This window comes from Plectrocnemia conspersa, unplaced genomic scaffold (assembly GCF_051122295.1).
Source record: "Plectrocnemia conspersa isolate PC_06_02 unplaced genomic scaffold, ASM5112229v1 ptg000001l, whole genome shotgun sequence".
In the NCBI taxonomy this organism is placed as follows: Eukaryota; Metazoa; Arthropoda; class Insecta; order Trichoptera; family Polycentropodidae; genus Plectrocnemia; species Plectrocnemia conspersa.
This window is the reverse complement of record NW_028277165.1, coordinates 10809660-10824604: the sequence shown is the minus strand read 5'-3', so window position 1 is coordinate 10824604 and position 14945 is coordinate 10809660. Positions and strand designations below refer to the sequence as shown.

General features: G+C 30.2%; 4 protein-coding genes across 7 annotated transcripts; all 4 read left to right on the top strand.

Moving 5' to 3' along the window:
• Positions 1 to 607: 607 nt before the first annotated feature.
• LOC148238820 (uncharacterized) lies at positions 608 to 3228 on the top strand. Of its 2 annotated transcripts, none has more exons than XM_088184568.1 (5): positions 608 to 666; positions 839 to 903; positions 1096 to 1171; positions 1247 to 1329; positions 1407 to 3228. In XM_088184568.1, exons 1-5 carry the CDS (start codon positions 648 to 650, stop codon positions 2391 to 2393), a joined length of 1230 nt encoding a protein of 409 aa, XP_088040694.1. In that variant the 5' UTR covers positions 608 to 647; the 3' UTR covers positions 2394 to 3228. The 2 variants fall into 2 exon arrangements, with proteins under 2 accessions (XP_088040694.1, XP_088040612.1); XM_088184486.1 differs by having other exon boundaries at positions 1247 to 1335.
• A 1695-nt stretch (positions 3229 to 4923) lies between these two features.
• On the top strand, positions 4924 to 7380 carry LOC148238819 (uncharacterized). 2 transcript variants are annotated; one of them, XR_015809382.1, is made up of 5 exons: positions 4924 to 4978; positions 5091 to 5155; positions 5798 to 5991; positions 6063 to 6145; positions 6223 to 7380. XR_015809382.1 is itself a non-coding variant. In XM_088184690.1 (5 exons), exons 1-5 carry the CDS (start codon positions 4960 to 4962, stop codon positions 6946 to 6948), a joined length of 969 nt encoding a protein of 322 aa, XP_088040816.1. In that variant the 5' UTR covers positions 4924 to 4959; the 3' UTR covers positions 6949 to 7380. The 2 variants fall into 2 exon arrangements, 1 of the variants encoding a protein (XP_088040816.1); XM_088184690.1 differs by having other exon boundaries at positions 5916 to 5991.
• Positions 7381 to 8671: 1291 nt separating this feature from the next.
• Positions 8672 to 11473, top strand: LOC148238818 (uncharacterized). Its single transcript, XM_088184354.1, has 5 exons — positions 8672 to 8814; positions 8963 to 9024; positions 9085 to 9160; positions 9232 to 9320; positions 9398 to 11473. The coding sequence occupies exons 1-5, from the start codon at positions 8796 to 8798 to the stop codon at positions 10985 to 10987; spliced, it is 1836 nt and encodes a 611-aa protein (XP_088040480.1). The 5' UTR covers positions 8672 to 8795; the 3' UTR covers positions 10988 to 11473.
• Positions 11474 to 12812: 1339 nt separating this feature from the next.
• Vps28 (vacuolar protein sorting 28) lies at positions 12813 to 14058 on the top strand. Of its 2 annotated transcripts, none has more exons than XM_088199852.1 (6): positions 12813 to 12869; positions 12954 to 13017; positions 13083 to 13278; positions 13352 to 13453; positions 13529 to 13663; positions 13728 to 14058. In XM_088199852.1, the coding sequence occupies exons 1-6, from the start codon at positions 12863 to 12865 to the stop codon at positions 13857 to 13859; spliced, it is 636 nt and encodes a 211-aa protein (XP_088055978.1). In that variant the 5' UTR covers positions 12813 to 12862; the 3' UTR covers positions 13860 to 14058. The 2 variants fall into 2 exon arrangements, with proteins under 2 accessions (XP_088055978.1, XP_088055987.1); XM_088199861.1 differs by having other exon boundaries at positions 12824 to 12883.
• Positions 14059 to 14945: the final 887 nt, after the last annotated feature.

Sequence of the window (14945 nt, the reverse complement as noted above, 5' to 3'; positions counted from 1 at the left end):
CTTATTGTTGTAGGAGTGGATGGGTTTCTAGCATGCGAGAGTACAAAGAGCGGCGGCATCTCGTCTGCCGATCTCATTAATATCATACAATATCTATGTAACTTATTATCCTAAATGTTGATAACGTTTTATTGCACACAATGGCATCTCGATGGGTTTGTAGGTCCCCATTTATATTTATGTATAGGTTTAGTAATGTCCAAAACTTGGTGGCTCTCTGGTGCACGAGGCAGCACCGCCATTACGTCAGTGCTACCAGAGTGCAGCCAAGTTTTGGGCATTATTAAACCTATAAATAAATATAAATGGGAACCTACAAACCCACCTCTCGGTAGATGCATGTAAATGTAGGTAATCTAATTATTAAGTTATAATTTGTTTACACTGATTTGCGCTTCTGGGCTACCTGTGTAAACTCTTTGCAACGAATATTTTTTTTTTAAATTAATCTTGCAGAAATGCAGAAACAATTAATTTTATGAAACAACGTGTTTATTTGAATGCACGTATCCCTCAAAATAATTGCCTGTTAAATAGCAACTTAAAATAATCATTCCAAACGTACACTTAAAATCTGGCATGCTCGACAATTTATCATATTTGAACCGAACGATTTTAACGTCACGTCAACTTGACGTTTATATACAATGGCGTTGATTAAAATCGGTAAATTACTATATCACTTTCTTGTTTTATGATGGAAAGTAAAAATTTCATATTTTCTCCAATGGATTAATTATTTTTTTAATATCAGTTAAAAATAAACATATTATATTTAAATTATAGACATACATTAAACAATATTCATCGTAACTTTAATTAACCTTCACCTTTGCAGAAGCTGGTATAGAGAACGACGAAGAAGCATTTACTTCCATAGAGACGGTTCAATGTAAAGTCGAGGTAATAAAACGTAAAATGTAATCACCAGTATGCATTTGACACCTAAAGGTGCCATGAACTTTTGAGGACTGTATTATGGTTATTTTATGTAATTTAAGAATGAAAATTACATTAATTTATTGAAGTTTAAAAAAATTATGGCATAAATAGGTTTCCACCAGATTACTATTAAATAAAGTTTCTCTTTTCAAGATCTCAAATGTAAAATTCGAATACGATAGCACCGAAGATACACCAATAGACGTTGTAGACGACATGTTCGAATATGGTTTGATATACTTAATAATTCATCATGCCGTTACATTTTAATATATTTTAATTAATGATTATTACATGATCTTAGAAATGCACGATGTTAAAGACATAATCAAGAAGAATATTACTGATACGGTCGTTTTACCTCACCAAACTTGCAAGGCTACGAAAGTAATGGTCGAATAGATTTCAAATCCTATATATTTATTTTTTTACAACTTATCTAACAAATAAAATTTACCTTTTAGAAACCAGAAAGAAAAAAACCTGCTAGAGTTCAACGAATGCATGGTGATGCTTATAAACATGAGTGTGACAAATGTGGAAAGGCATTCAATTTAAATAAACATCTTGTACAACATATGCTAACTCACTCGGACGTTCGTGACTTTATATGTCAAAAGTGTGGAAAAGCGTTCAAATGTCATAGCTATCTTTTATATCATATGAAAACTCATAGCAATGTTCGTGACTTTGAATGTGAGATATGTAGTAAGGCATTTAGGTATAAAAGAAATCTTTTGGATCACATGATAAGTCATTGTAATATTCGTGCCTTTAAATGTGAAAAATGTGGAAAAGCGTTTAAAAATAAAAACTCATTTTCAAAACATATGAAAACTCATATAAATGTTCGTGACTTTGAATGTGATGAATGTGGAAAAGCATTTATAACTAAATGCACACTTACAAAACATATTAAAATTCATAGCCTTGTCCGTGACTTTAAATGTGACAAGTGCGAAAAAGCATTTAATTGTCGATACCACCTTTCACGGCATATGACAAGTCATAGTGATATTCGTAACTTTGAATGTGACAAATGTGGAAAAGCGTTCAAAACTATAGCTTCACTTTCAGTACATATCCCAAGTCATAGTGATGTTCGTGACTTTGAGTGTGGAGTATGTCGAAAAGCGTTCAAAAGTAAAACCTCATTTTCAAAGCATATAATAATTCATAGCAATGATCGTAATTTTAAATGTGAGAAATGCGGAAAAGCATTCAAGAGTCAAGACCTCCGTTTGCGGCATATGAAAACTCATAGTAATATTCGTAACTTTAAATGTGTCAAATGTGTAAAAGCATTCAAAAGTCGAGCCCACCTTTTACGACATATGAAAAGTCATAGTGATGTTCGTGACTTTGAATGTGATGTATGTGGAAAAGCATTCAAAAATAAAACCTCACTCTTAAGGCATATTAAGACTCATAGTGAAGTTTGTGACTTTTAACTTGAAAAAGTATCACAATCTAAACAATATATTACACAACTTACGAAAAATAAGCAACATATGTGCCTGTGAATGTGAAAAAGTATTTAAATTTAATAAATACCTCTTAGGTAGGATGACCAGATTTTGGAAATATCAAAGGACAAATTTTTTGTTCATTTAGGGACGCTGTGAGAGCTGAAAATACAAAAAAGATCACCTTTAACATTTTTGTTCGAGGAGGACGTCTGGTCACATTACGAAAGTTAAACAGAACCGACGTGTAAAATAAAACTCAAATTGCGATTTTGTTGATAAATTATCTATTTTGCCTTCGAAGTGTACTGGTTACATCTCACAATCAGGATGGTTGACCAAAAAACCAGTAATATACTGGTAAATCCAGTACGAATTGTCAAAATCTGGTGAGACTAGATTTTAAAAATTTCATGGAGGACACTAAAAATAAAAAGGCCATATTGAAAATTTTTGTTTGAGTAGGATACATTATTGCGGGAGCTAAAAAGAGGATCACGAAAATTTTTGTTCGAAGAAGACAAAGAAGGACAATTTGCTACGGGAGCCAAAAAAGGCTTATTTCAGAAATTAAAAATTTTTGTTCAATAGCCTGATCTCGGATTTTTTTTGTTTGAAGACAAATTGCTGCAGGAGCTAAAATATGTCATTATTGGAAATTTATAGGAAATTTTTGTTCAAGGAGGACAAAAGTGGGACAATTTTTTTAAGGAAACGTTTCATCACCTTATCTTAGGACATAGAAAACTTGTTTGCGTTAGTGTTTTTAAATGTGTAAAATGTGGAAAAGCAATTAATAAAAAAAATGTCTCATACAGTGAAAATAACATCTTTTAATAAAATCCCAGGTGTTACTCATAGCCATGTTTACCTGGCGTATCGGGCAGACATGAACGATCGTGAAATTTATTGCTTTTTTAAATGCTTTATGAAAATTTTAAGGTAATACGTTATTTTGCACATAATAAAAGAAAATAAATCAGAAAAGCAAGTTGAAACAAGCAAAACAGCATTCTCAGAGGCTAAAAAGAAAATAAGAAAGAATATGCTTTCTTTCGTGTGGATATCGCAGAGTAGCTATTTGTGATTGTCACCCTTTTAAATTATAACTGAAGAATAAACTCATCACAAAAATATACTACTTCAGTTGCAATATAAAAATTGGAGCTATTTTGCAAGGCGTTATATTAACAGATAAAAAGCAGAAAAACTCAAGATTGTGTAAATTATATACAAAACATAAAAAAACAAGCAAAACTACGAGGAATGGAATAAATGTCTTGTTGTGCATCATCTTTCGAAAAATACCACGCATTTTTTTTATTTATATTTTTCAATTTAGTATATTTGTACATTTTGAATAAACCTAATATACATGCAAATTATTATTTTCAAACTTGTCCAATAAAAAGAACTGTTGCAGATTAAAAATTTAAATTTATTCCAGATCTTTAAAAATAAATTTGTTCATTGGAATATATTTATTTTACTAATACACTATAATTTAGGTATATAGCGTTAGTTTTTTATATGAAATTAAAGTAGTAGGGATAAATAGGTGATTGTGTCATTAAATTTGACTAATGTGGAAAAGCAGAATTTTAAGACATATTAACCCAGTGCTAAGGCTGCATATGATGCAATTGCTAAAAACTTATAAAACAAATTGCTGCACCAGAAACTTCCACCAGAACATTATCATTTCTCGGCCAAAATTAAACAATAACTATTGGGTATGCTAGACTTTTTATTTTGCTTTGATTTTTCAGTTTTGTTTATATTTATAAAATAGCTTCTAATTTTAGAAAAAAAAGTTGAAAAATATGTCGAAGGAAGATAAATATGAAAGTGATGTCAAATTTGAAATTAACGATGACATTACGTACGCAATATTTTGCTGAATATTTTTATGATACGGACACGGTACCGGCTAATGAGAACGAATGCGTAGAAGGGGGACGACATTTAAAAGGGGAAGGCAGGTGGGGACCTTACCTCCCCTTTAACATGGGCAGAAAAATACATGTAATTTAATGAAATACTGTAGCTTCTGATGAAATCGAAATAATAAAAGAACTTCATTTGATTCTCCCTTATTGTAAATCGTAATATTGTTGTAAAAAGTCTTAATATGAACGTTAGATAATCGAGCCTTTTGCTTTTAATATATTATTGTTTTTCGTATTTTTCAACCTTAAATTATATAAAAATAAACATATTACATGACTCAAAAATTCATGACATTTTTAAGTGCCTAATCCATATTGGCGATTTTCTTGATGAATTCTATAGGTGAATCCGCGGTTATTATATGTTTACCTCAGTTATAAATAATTATTTATGAATATTCCAATTTGAGATCACATTTTTTTCATGTGTGTATATTACTCAGCACAGCTACATGCTGATTTATTTGGCACAGTAAGGGCAACGCTAAAATCTGCAGTTTCCAAATTTCCTATTTTTATGTCATGCTCAAAATTCATCGTATATGGAACAAACACTGGCTAGAAGCGATTCTGACGTCTACTGTCAACTTGACTGGGTTACAATGGCGTTTATCAAAATTGGTAAATTTATTTATTACAAACATATTTTTTTATGAATATTTTGTATTTTCATTATTAAAATACATTTCACACGTCCGTCGACATTCATCAGTATTAAACTTCATCTTTGCAGAAACTGACATAAAGAACGACGAAGAAACGTTTGCTTCCATGGACACAATTCAATGTAAAGTCGAGGTAATGAAAGTACTATATAACGCTTGTTAACTAATACACGTGATAATCCACCTAACTGGATAGGACGTGTATATTCGTCCGACAAAAACTCGCGTAAAAAAGGAAAGTATCGGTGCGACGATTTCAACCGTTGATATCTCCAGCATTAGACTCTTCGCTTAGAGCTGTCGCTATATTTTATTTTTATTTTTTCTCGTGAATCTCTGGGTAATGCTTTTTTTAAAACAACCCTTAATAAATAAACCGTTTAAAAACTAAAAATATAGTTTTAGTTCATGGACTATTTAAAACTTAGTTGAAACTGTCTTTTGATAATTTGCGCAATCCATGCTAGTAGGCGTAGCTTGAATCAAAAAGTGTTAAAACAAATTCTAGGACCATAAAGTGTCAGTTTAATTGCTTGATTTATTAGGGTCAATTAGAATCTAATACAAACACAAATGAGAAAGCGCGTAGAATTAAAAAGTATTCCGTGGAGTGAGTTTTTTTAATATAGAGTTCTCATGCACCCGTGTGTGCATGCATCTAACGCGAAATACATTTTTTGTTGTCTGTAAAATCGCTTGATTCAATAGTTTATTTTGATTTTAAAACAACTTGAGAATACCTTATATTTCAATTTCCTGTGATTAATTCTTACAGTTGACGTGATATCTTCATTTGGACAGAACATGAATTTAAATAAAAATATTTCCGCACTGCGAATTGGATTTCATTTTATTTCGCATTAAAGTGGTTTAATGATATTTCTCTTTTCAAGATTTCAAATGTAAAACAGGATTATGATTGCAGCGAAGATACGCACACAGACGATGTAGACGACATGTTTGAATATGGTTAGACATAATTAACATGCATACTGTTACATTTTAATATATTTCAATTAATGTTTATTATTTGATTTCAGAAATGCACGATGTTAAAGACATACTTACGACTAATATGTCCGATGTGAACGTCTTATCTCACGAAACGTACAAAGCTACCAAAGTAATTGTCGAATAGATTTTAGATTCAATATATTTCGATTTTTATAAATTATCTAATAAATAATATTTCACTTTTAGAGACCAGAAACAGAAAAAAATTTTAGAGTTCAACGTATGCATGATGATTCTTATAAAAATGAGTGTGACAAATGTAAAAAAGTATTTAATTCCAAACAGTATCTTAAGCAACATATGTTGACTCATAGAGATGTTAGCGAGTTTGAATGTGAAAAGTGTAAAAAAGCATTCAAATGTCAAAGGTATCTTTTAAAGCATATGATAACTCATAGCGATGTTCGTAACTTTGAATGTTATAAATGTGGAAAAGCATTTAAACATCAAGCCCATCTTTCAGACCATATGACAAGTCATATTGATGTTCGTAACTTTGAATGTAAAAATTGTGGAAAAGCATTCAAATGTCAGAGGTATCTTTTAAATCATATGAAAACTCATAACAATGATCGTAACTTTGAATGTGACAAATGTGGAAAAACTTTCAAATGTCATGACCACCTTTCACAACATATAAAAACTCATAGTGAAGTTCGTGATTTTGAATGTAACAAATGTGGAAAAGCATTCAATTCTAAAAAGTATCTTACAAGACATATGCTAACTAGCAACGATGCTTGTGAGTTTGAATGTAAGAAATGTGAAAGATCATTCAAATATAAAAGGAGCCTCTTAAGGCATATGGAAACTCATAGCGATATTAGTGACTTTGAATGTGAAAAATGTGGAAAAGCATTTATATGTCATACCCATCTTTCAGTACATATGACAAGTCATAATGAAGTTTGAGACTGAATGTGAGAAATGTTGAAAAGCATACAAGCCTTTCTTTCATCTTTTATGATCGGATACATACCAGAAATATATCTGAACGGCAGATAAAATTTTCGTATTTCCACCATCAATTACTAATTTCTCAGCTGAGCTTCGATAATTTCACTCATTTGGGTACAAATAAAAAAATGTGAAACAAGATTAAATCATGCCGAACGTTAAAAAAAGTTTCTTACAAGAGAGAACAAAAATTATCTATCTGGATATAGACACTTGATTTGTTGTTTTTTTTAAATTATTCTTAACACTCAGCTCGGTGCAGACTGCAACTGATATATTAATACATATTTAAAATACCTCATACTTTGTTATAAAGTGAATAGTGTGTCTTAATTTTGTATATACTATGTATTGTATTGTATTTGGAGTAAAAACGTCTTCTTTTTATTATTGTTTTTGTAAAGTTGTGTACTATAATGCCCTATAACAGTTTTCGAACTTTCCATTCTTATTGTCATTTATTTTAATATGTATTTCCAGTATTAATGAAACTTAAAAAATGTTCGTCCTAATGATGAAATACAAGATAATAAAAGAAAAATGAAAAAAATAATAATAAATTGTGGTATTATTTATTCAAAAGCAACTCAACAATTGTTATATACATAAATAATACTTAGAAAGCACTAGGTTTGATAAAGTTGACTAGTGTTTGATGAGATACAATCGTCGAAATCTCTCTATTAAAAACATTATCATAGTTATTCTTTTAAAGAACAAAAAGCTCCAGGAATCAAGATGAATTGAAATGTCGGTTGCTTTCACTATTTAACTAAAATATTTTGGGTATCTTCCAGCAATTTAAAAAACTGCATTAAACTATCTAAATAAAAAAATCTTGAAAATATGTAAATGCTTTATAATGATCAATGTTCAAGTTTATAATCAATGAACCTATGGGGGCCAATATAGATTTGTTATGGCCAAAACTGGTCGGCGCAGAAGTAGCGGTGTTGTGACGGCTATCTCTCTTCCGGCAAGCTTGTAAGGGTTCGGACGCGTGCCGTCGCGCGTCCGCCCCGTTCTTGTAATGTAATCACTGTAACCTTAAATAAATATTACTGCAGCGGTTCAATCTGTGTCTCATTGCCAACTGCCATCATCACAGACCCTAAAAACCTTTCCGGCAATTTTAATAAAAATAGTTGCAAATGCCTTTTAACGCTTGATACAGAAAAAGTTTTCGGTATGGTATGACACGACGCATTAATATACAAACTATGTAAATATAAAACCACCTATTTTATTTTTAATAGATAAGATCTATTGCTTGACCAAATAATAAACTATTTTTAACCGTTCCTTCTCTGTGATGTGTAGTTAGTACATAACTAATTTAAATATCAATATAAATATAAAGTTAGAATTTTAAGTATTCCTCCGTGCTAATAGTACGCATTAAATAAAATAATTAACCCTCATCGGCGCAGCAGAGATATTTTGTCGAAAATCTGGAATATTTATTAATATTCCGATTTGAAATCTTTTATTTTTGCATTTGTATATATTACAAAGCACAGTAACGCGTGGGTTTATTTGGCAAAGTCAGGGAAAGGTTAAATAAATATTTAATTGTTTCCCTTAAAAAAAGGTAAAATGAAAATATAATTTTGAAATTAAATTTAAAAAATAAATAAACAATTATTTGTTGTAATACAACTATTCTAAACGAATGTTTAAAATTTGCAGCGTTTGATAATTAATTCCTATTTATTCTGTCATGCTCGAAACTTGTCGTTTTTGAACCAGACACTAATAAAAAGCGATTTTGACGCCTACTGTCAATTTGATGTTGAGTTACAATGGCGTTTATCAAAACCGGTAAATATGTTTATTTCTTTACAGTTTTTAAATTGAAAGTAAAAATTGTAATTTTTATCAAGAATACTAATTTTGAAATGATATTTAAAAATAAACATTTTATATTTACATTATTTGTACATTTCACAATCAAATTTTATACTAACAGAAGCTGGCATTGAGAACGTAGAAGGATATGTTTCCATAGAGATGGTTCAATGTAAAGTCGAGGTAATAAAACGTAATATGTTACTCTTGTATGTGATCTAAAACAATGATTCTCTTTTTAAGATTTCAAATGTAAAATGCGAATATGAATGCAGTGAAGATACACACACAAACAATGTAGACGACATGTTCGAATATGGTTAGACATATCAAATAATTCGATATACTGCTATATTTCAATTTTAATTATTGATTATTATATAATTTCAGAAATGCACGACGTTAAAGACATACTTAAGCCAAATATAACCGATGTGGACGTTTTATCTCATGAAACTTACAATGCTACCAAAGTAATAGTTGAGTAGATTTCGGTTCTTATATATGTATATTTCAATTTTAAAATATTATCTAAGTAATAAAATTTAATTTTTAGAAACCAGAAACAGCAAAATTGATCAGAGTTCCACGTATGCATAGTAATTCTTATAAAAATGAGTGTGACAAATGTAAAAAGGTATTTAGTTCTAAAAAATATCTTACACAACATATGCTATCTCATAGGAATGTTCGTGAGTTTGAATGTGACAAATGTAGAAAAGCATTTAAATGTCAAGATCACCTTGTACGACATATGAAAACTCATAGTGATTTTCGTGACTTTGAATGTGAAAAGTGTCGAAAAGCATTCAAATGTCAAAGGTATCTTTTAAATCATATGATAACTCATAGAAATATTCGTGATTTTGAGTGTGACAAATGTGGAAAAGCATTTAAATGTCAAGCTCATCTTTCGGTCCATATGACAAGTCATAGTGATATTCGTAACTTTGAATGTGACAAATGTGGAAAAGCATACAAATGTCAAGCCCATCTTTCACGGCATATGACAAGTCATAGTGATGTTCGTAACTTTGAATGTGAGATATGTAGGAAAGGTTTCAAATGTCAAGACAACCTTTCACAACATATAAAAATTCATAGCGATATTAAATATTTTGAATGTGATAAATGTGGAGAAACATTTAAAATTAAAACTTTACTTTCTAAACATATGAAAACTCATAGTGATGTTCGTGACTTTGCTTGCAACAAATGTGGAAAAGCATTCAAATGTCAAAACCATCTTTCACGGCATATGAAAACGCATAGCGATGTTCGTGCTTTCGAATGTGAAAAATGTGGAAAAGCATTCAAAATTAAAAGTTCATACTTACGACATACGAAGACTCATATAGACGTTCATGCCCTTGAATGTGGCAAATGTGGAAAAGCATTCCATTCTAAAAAATATCTTACAAAACACATGTTAACTAGCAATGATGCTTGTGAGTTTGAATGTAAAAAATGTAAAAAAGCATTCAAATACATAAGGAGCCTTTCGAGGCATATGCAAACTCATAGCGATATTCGTGACTTTGAATGTGAAAAATGTGGAATAGCATTCCCTTCTAAAAAATATCTTACAAACCATATGCTGACTACCAATGATTCTTGTGAGTTTGAATGTGAGATATGTAAAAAAATATTTAAATATAATAGAAGCCTTTCAAGGCATATGCAAACTCATAGCGATATTCATGACTTTGAATGTGAAAAATGTGGAATAGCATTCTCTTCTAAAAAATATCTTACAAAACATATGCTGACTACCAATGCTTCTTGTGAGTTAGAATGTGAGAAATGTAAAAAAGCATTCAAATATAGAAGAAGCCTTTCAAGGCATATGCAAACTCATAGTGATATTTGTAACTTTGAATGTGACAAATGTGGAAAAGCATTCTACTCTAAAAAATATCTTACAAATCATATGCTAACTAGCAATGATGATTGTGAATTTGAATCTGTGAAAGGTGAAAAGTCATTAAAATATAAAAGGAGCCTTTCAGGGGATATGCAAACTCATAGCGATATTTGTGACTTTGAATGTGACAAATGTGGAAAAACATTCAAATGTCAAACTCATCTTTCAGTACACATGACAAGTCATAATGTTGTTAGTGATTTGGAATGTGAGACATGTTGAAAAGCATACAAATTTAAGGCTGTCTTTCACGACTTACGACAAGTAATATTAAAGTTGGTGACTAATGTGACAAATGTCAAAATACATTCAAAAATAAAATCTCATCTTTTACAATATTAGGAAATTCATAGTGATGTTCGTCACTTTGAATGTGAGAAATGTGAAAAAACATTTAAATATAAAACAGCCTGCAGCATACTTATAGAGATATTCATGACTTTGAATGTAAAAAAGCAGAAAAAAATACACAAATGATGGACCTGAAATATAATATCTGAATGCCAGATAAAAAAACGTATTTCCACCTGAAACACAATTGTTGACATACTTCAAACTGAGTTGTGAAGAAAAGGAGACATATACAAGAAAATAGCAGTTTTTTATAAGTAGCTAGCTATATATTGTCGCTTTATTATGTTGTTCAGTGTTTCAACAGTTACATTTATATGCGCATTGTAGTTCAGTAAAATATAACACGTGAAAACATGATTAAGCCAATTGAACCCAAAAAATAATAATTATAGAAAAAACAAAGTTTGATCTGCCTTTCTGCTTTTGCTGTATTTTTACCATTATTAGACATCAATTGCTGAGCTGTGTGCTAAGTTTTATATATTATTTTATAATTTTATATATTACAGATATTTACAATATTTCATACTTTGATATCAATTTAGTAGTGTGTTATAATTTTGTATATACTTATGTATATATGCATTATTTTCAGAATAAAAAACATGTTTTCTTTTTGTTCTTGTTCTTATAATATCGTGTACTATAATGTCTTATACCATTTTTTCAAACATTCCAATTAACTTACATGAATTTTTACATGCATTAACATGGAAACGGTATTAAATGGAGCCTTAATTACCTGGAGTTAATTTAAGCATCGCAGAACTCAGGTTTAGAGAGCTTTCTGCTATTGAGGTCCTAAAACCAATATTTAACAGAATAAACTTATATTTGTATATTCATTTTATAAAAAAATATTGAGAGCTTCTGAATTGATATAAAAATATTCACAAAACAGAATAATATATAAAAAAACATGTAAAATAAATTATCAAAATTTAATAATGGAAAAATTTGAAAATAAAATATAAATTTATAGTAATACAAAAAGTATTAAAATACATTAAGGTAACCAGGCGTTCTCCTCACTTGAAGAAACTTTTTTACAAAGACATTTTTTTGAGCTATTGCAGCAATTTCTAATCGGAGATGGCCTTTGAACAAATATTTCGAAATGATATTTTTTTAACTCTCTCGTCAATAATAAACTTTAAATTATTAGTTTTCTTCTTTGATATTTTTTTAATCTGGTTATCTTAAATACATATTGTGGGCTATAAAGTGCGTTTATAATAGGAAACTGAAATCGATTACTATTCACGGAATGACATTTTTTATGCTAAATGGTAATATATTAGCGAATGACCATGCACAGATATATATATATATAAGAGACATAAAGATTTTTTATAATACTATAATATAACGGTAAGTAGTAATGCCTAGTATTTTCGGTCCTAGTCTAGCTCCAAATAGTTATTTTATTCAATTGAAATTTTTTATGTAATTAAATTCAGATAAAAAAAACACTACTAAACATAAATAAGAAAACTGCCTAATATCAAAGGTGAGCGGCAAATTAAATAAAGATTTAGACTCATTGCTTAAATTTACATGATATATCGTGGAAGAATAATATTTAATATGAAAAGTGCATCAGAAATAAACAAAAAAGTTGAGTTTTTATTCAAAGAGGTGATAAAATACAATTTATGGTCGTAAATTTGTTTGTTAGGTTAGCTTAGTTTGGAGCATGAGTCAGAATTTTTCGTTGGTAACACTGACTGTCAATTGGACGCGATGCAAGGTAACGTCGATAATGTAAAGATAAAAGTGGATAATTACACGGCTCGCTACAAAGCTATTATTTAACTAATGCACTATTTTTTAGAATCACATCGACCAGAACTATACGAAGAAGTAAAACTGTACAAAAATGCCCGAGAACGCGATAAGTACGCACTTTTATTTTCTTTACATTTAATTAAGTTTCGTCATCTAAATAAATTGTGCGTTTTAGGCACAATAATATGGCCGATTTGTATGCTGTAGTAAGTACTCTACAAAATCTGGAAAAGGCTTACATTCGAGACTGTGTCACTCCTCAAGAGTACACTGCTGCATGTTCAAAACTGTTGGTGCAATATAAAGTAGCATTTAGGCAAGTGCAAGGAGACGAGTATCCTACCATCGATTCGTTTGTCAAGAAGTTTCGTGTACGTTATATTTTAATTTTACCAATCCCTTTGTTGATAAAAGTTGAAATAATAAACGTTGATTCAATTTTAGTTGGATTGTCCAGCAGCATTAGAAAGGATCAAAGAAGACAGACCGATCACAATCAAAGACGATAAAGGCAACACCAGCAAGTGCATAGCTGATATCGTATCGGTAATTTTAATCATATTTAAATCTATTTTTAGCTCAATCAATGAAGTAATAATATTTTTATTTTTCGTCTTGTAGCTGTTTATAACTTTGATGGATAAGTTACGTTTGGAGATAAAAGCGATGGACGATCTTCATCCAGAATTGCGAGATCTCTGCGATACAATGAATAGATTAAGTATTTTGCCGGAAAATTACGAGGGTAAACAAAAGGTAGGCTTTCAACTTTTTCTTTTGTTACATTACTTTTTCTTTCTTTACAATAAAATCGTTTTAGGTTCAGTCGTGGTTGAATATACTAAATGAAATGCAGGCATCTGACGAATTGTCCGAAACGCAAGTGCGTCAATTGATTTTTGATTTGGAGTCTTCTTACAATGCCTTTAATAAACTACTTCATCATACTTAATTTTATTAAATAAGGTATAATGTTTAGCAACGTATATATACATATATACGTTTACAATAAATTATTTTAATTCAAAAGTAATACTTATAAAATTAATTTATATTTTTCACCAGATTTAATCATGAATGTATGTCTTTTGAATATATATTTGTAATGTTTATATTTTCTTATAGTTTGAAATAAATTAATCGACACATTATTACCTTTTTTTTCAACAAACTTTTAAAATAAAATCTATTGACGTTGAAAGTTGCAACTTATATATTATACATATAAAGGGGAGACGGTGAATGCATTTGAGGGCTACTACCAAACAGTTATTGATGCAGCTTCGACAAGTTCAGATTCAAACGGCAACTGCTCGAATATATATACTATGGGATGTCTATAGTTCGACGATCACAGTTTTTGACCTTCACTATGTTTTTGAGAAATTGAAGGCGAAAAATATGGTACTTCTTTTGTCACCCTAGATTTATTAGTAATAATGTCGACCATTAACTGTTTTGCACCGTCTTACCCCACGGCAATTATTCGCGACAGCCCAACGAGGGAATCGGGCTTAGCCTCTGTGGGTCGTAGGTGCTGATGAGTCGAAACTCCTGAGCATTGACGTCATATGGGGAGGGGGAGACATTTGTACCCTCTTGAATTTGGCCAGAAAAATGCATGTCGTTTAATGAAATACTAAGAATCAAAATATTAAATAAAAACGACCACTGACAAGCTGAAGTGACGTCCTGCTCCTGAGCCTTATGCAGCTACTGAATGAGAACTGGCTAACCAAGGCCCAAATGCTTTTAAATAGTCTTTGAAGTTAGTATGCTGGCAATCTCGGAAGTGACAAATATTGTCATAATTAAATCCAGTTTTAATTTTCAGATAGATGTTTTTTAGGTATTTTTTTGTCATTTGATTATTCACATATACTTATAAGTTACTTTACCTTCAGATTATTATAAAATATTAAATTACAATAAAAAAACAGTTTGCTAAGAGAACAATGTGCAAAGTTAAACTTGTTTTTCAATTTATTGTAATGAATTATTTATGTGAAAATGAATAAAACACTAAATATAACGAATA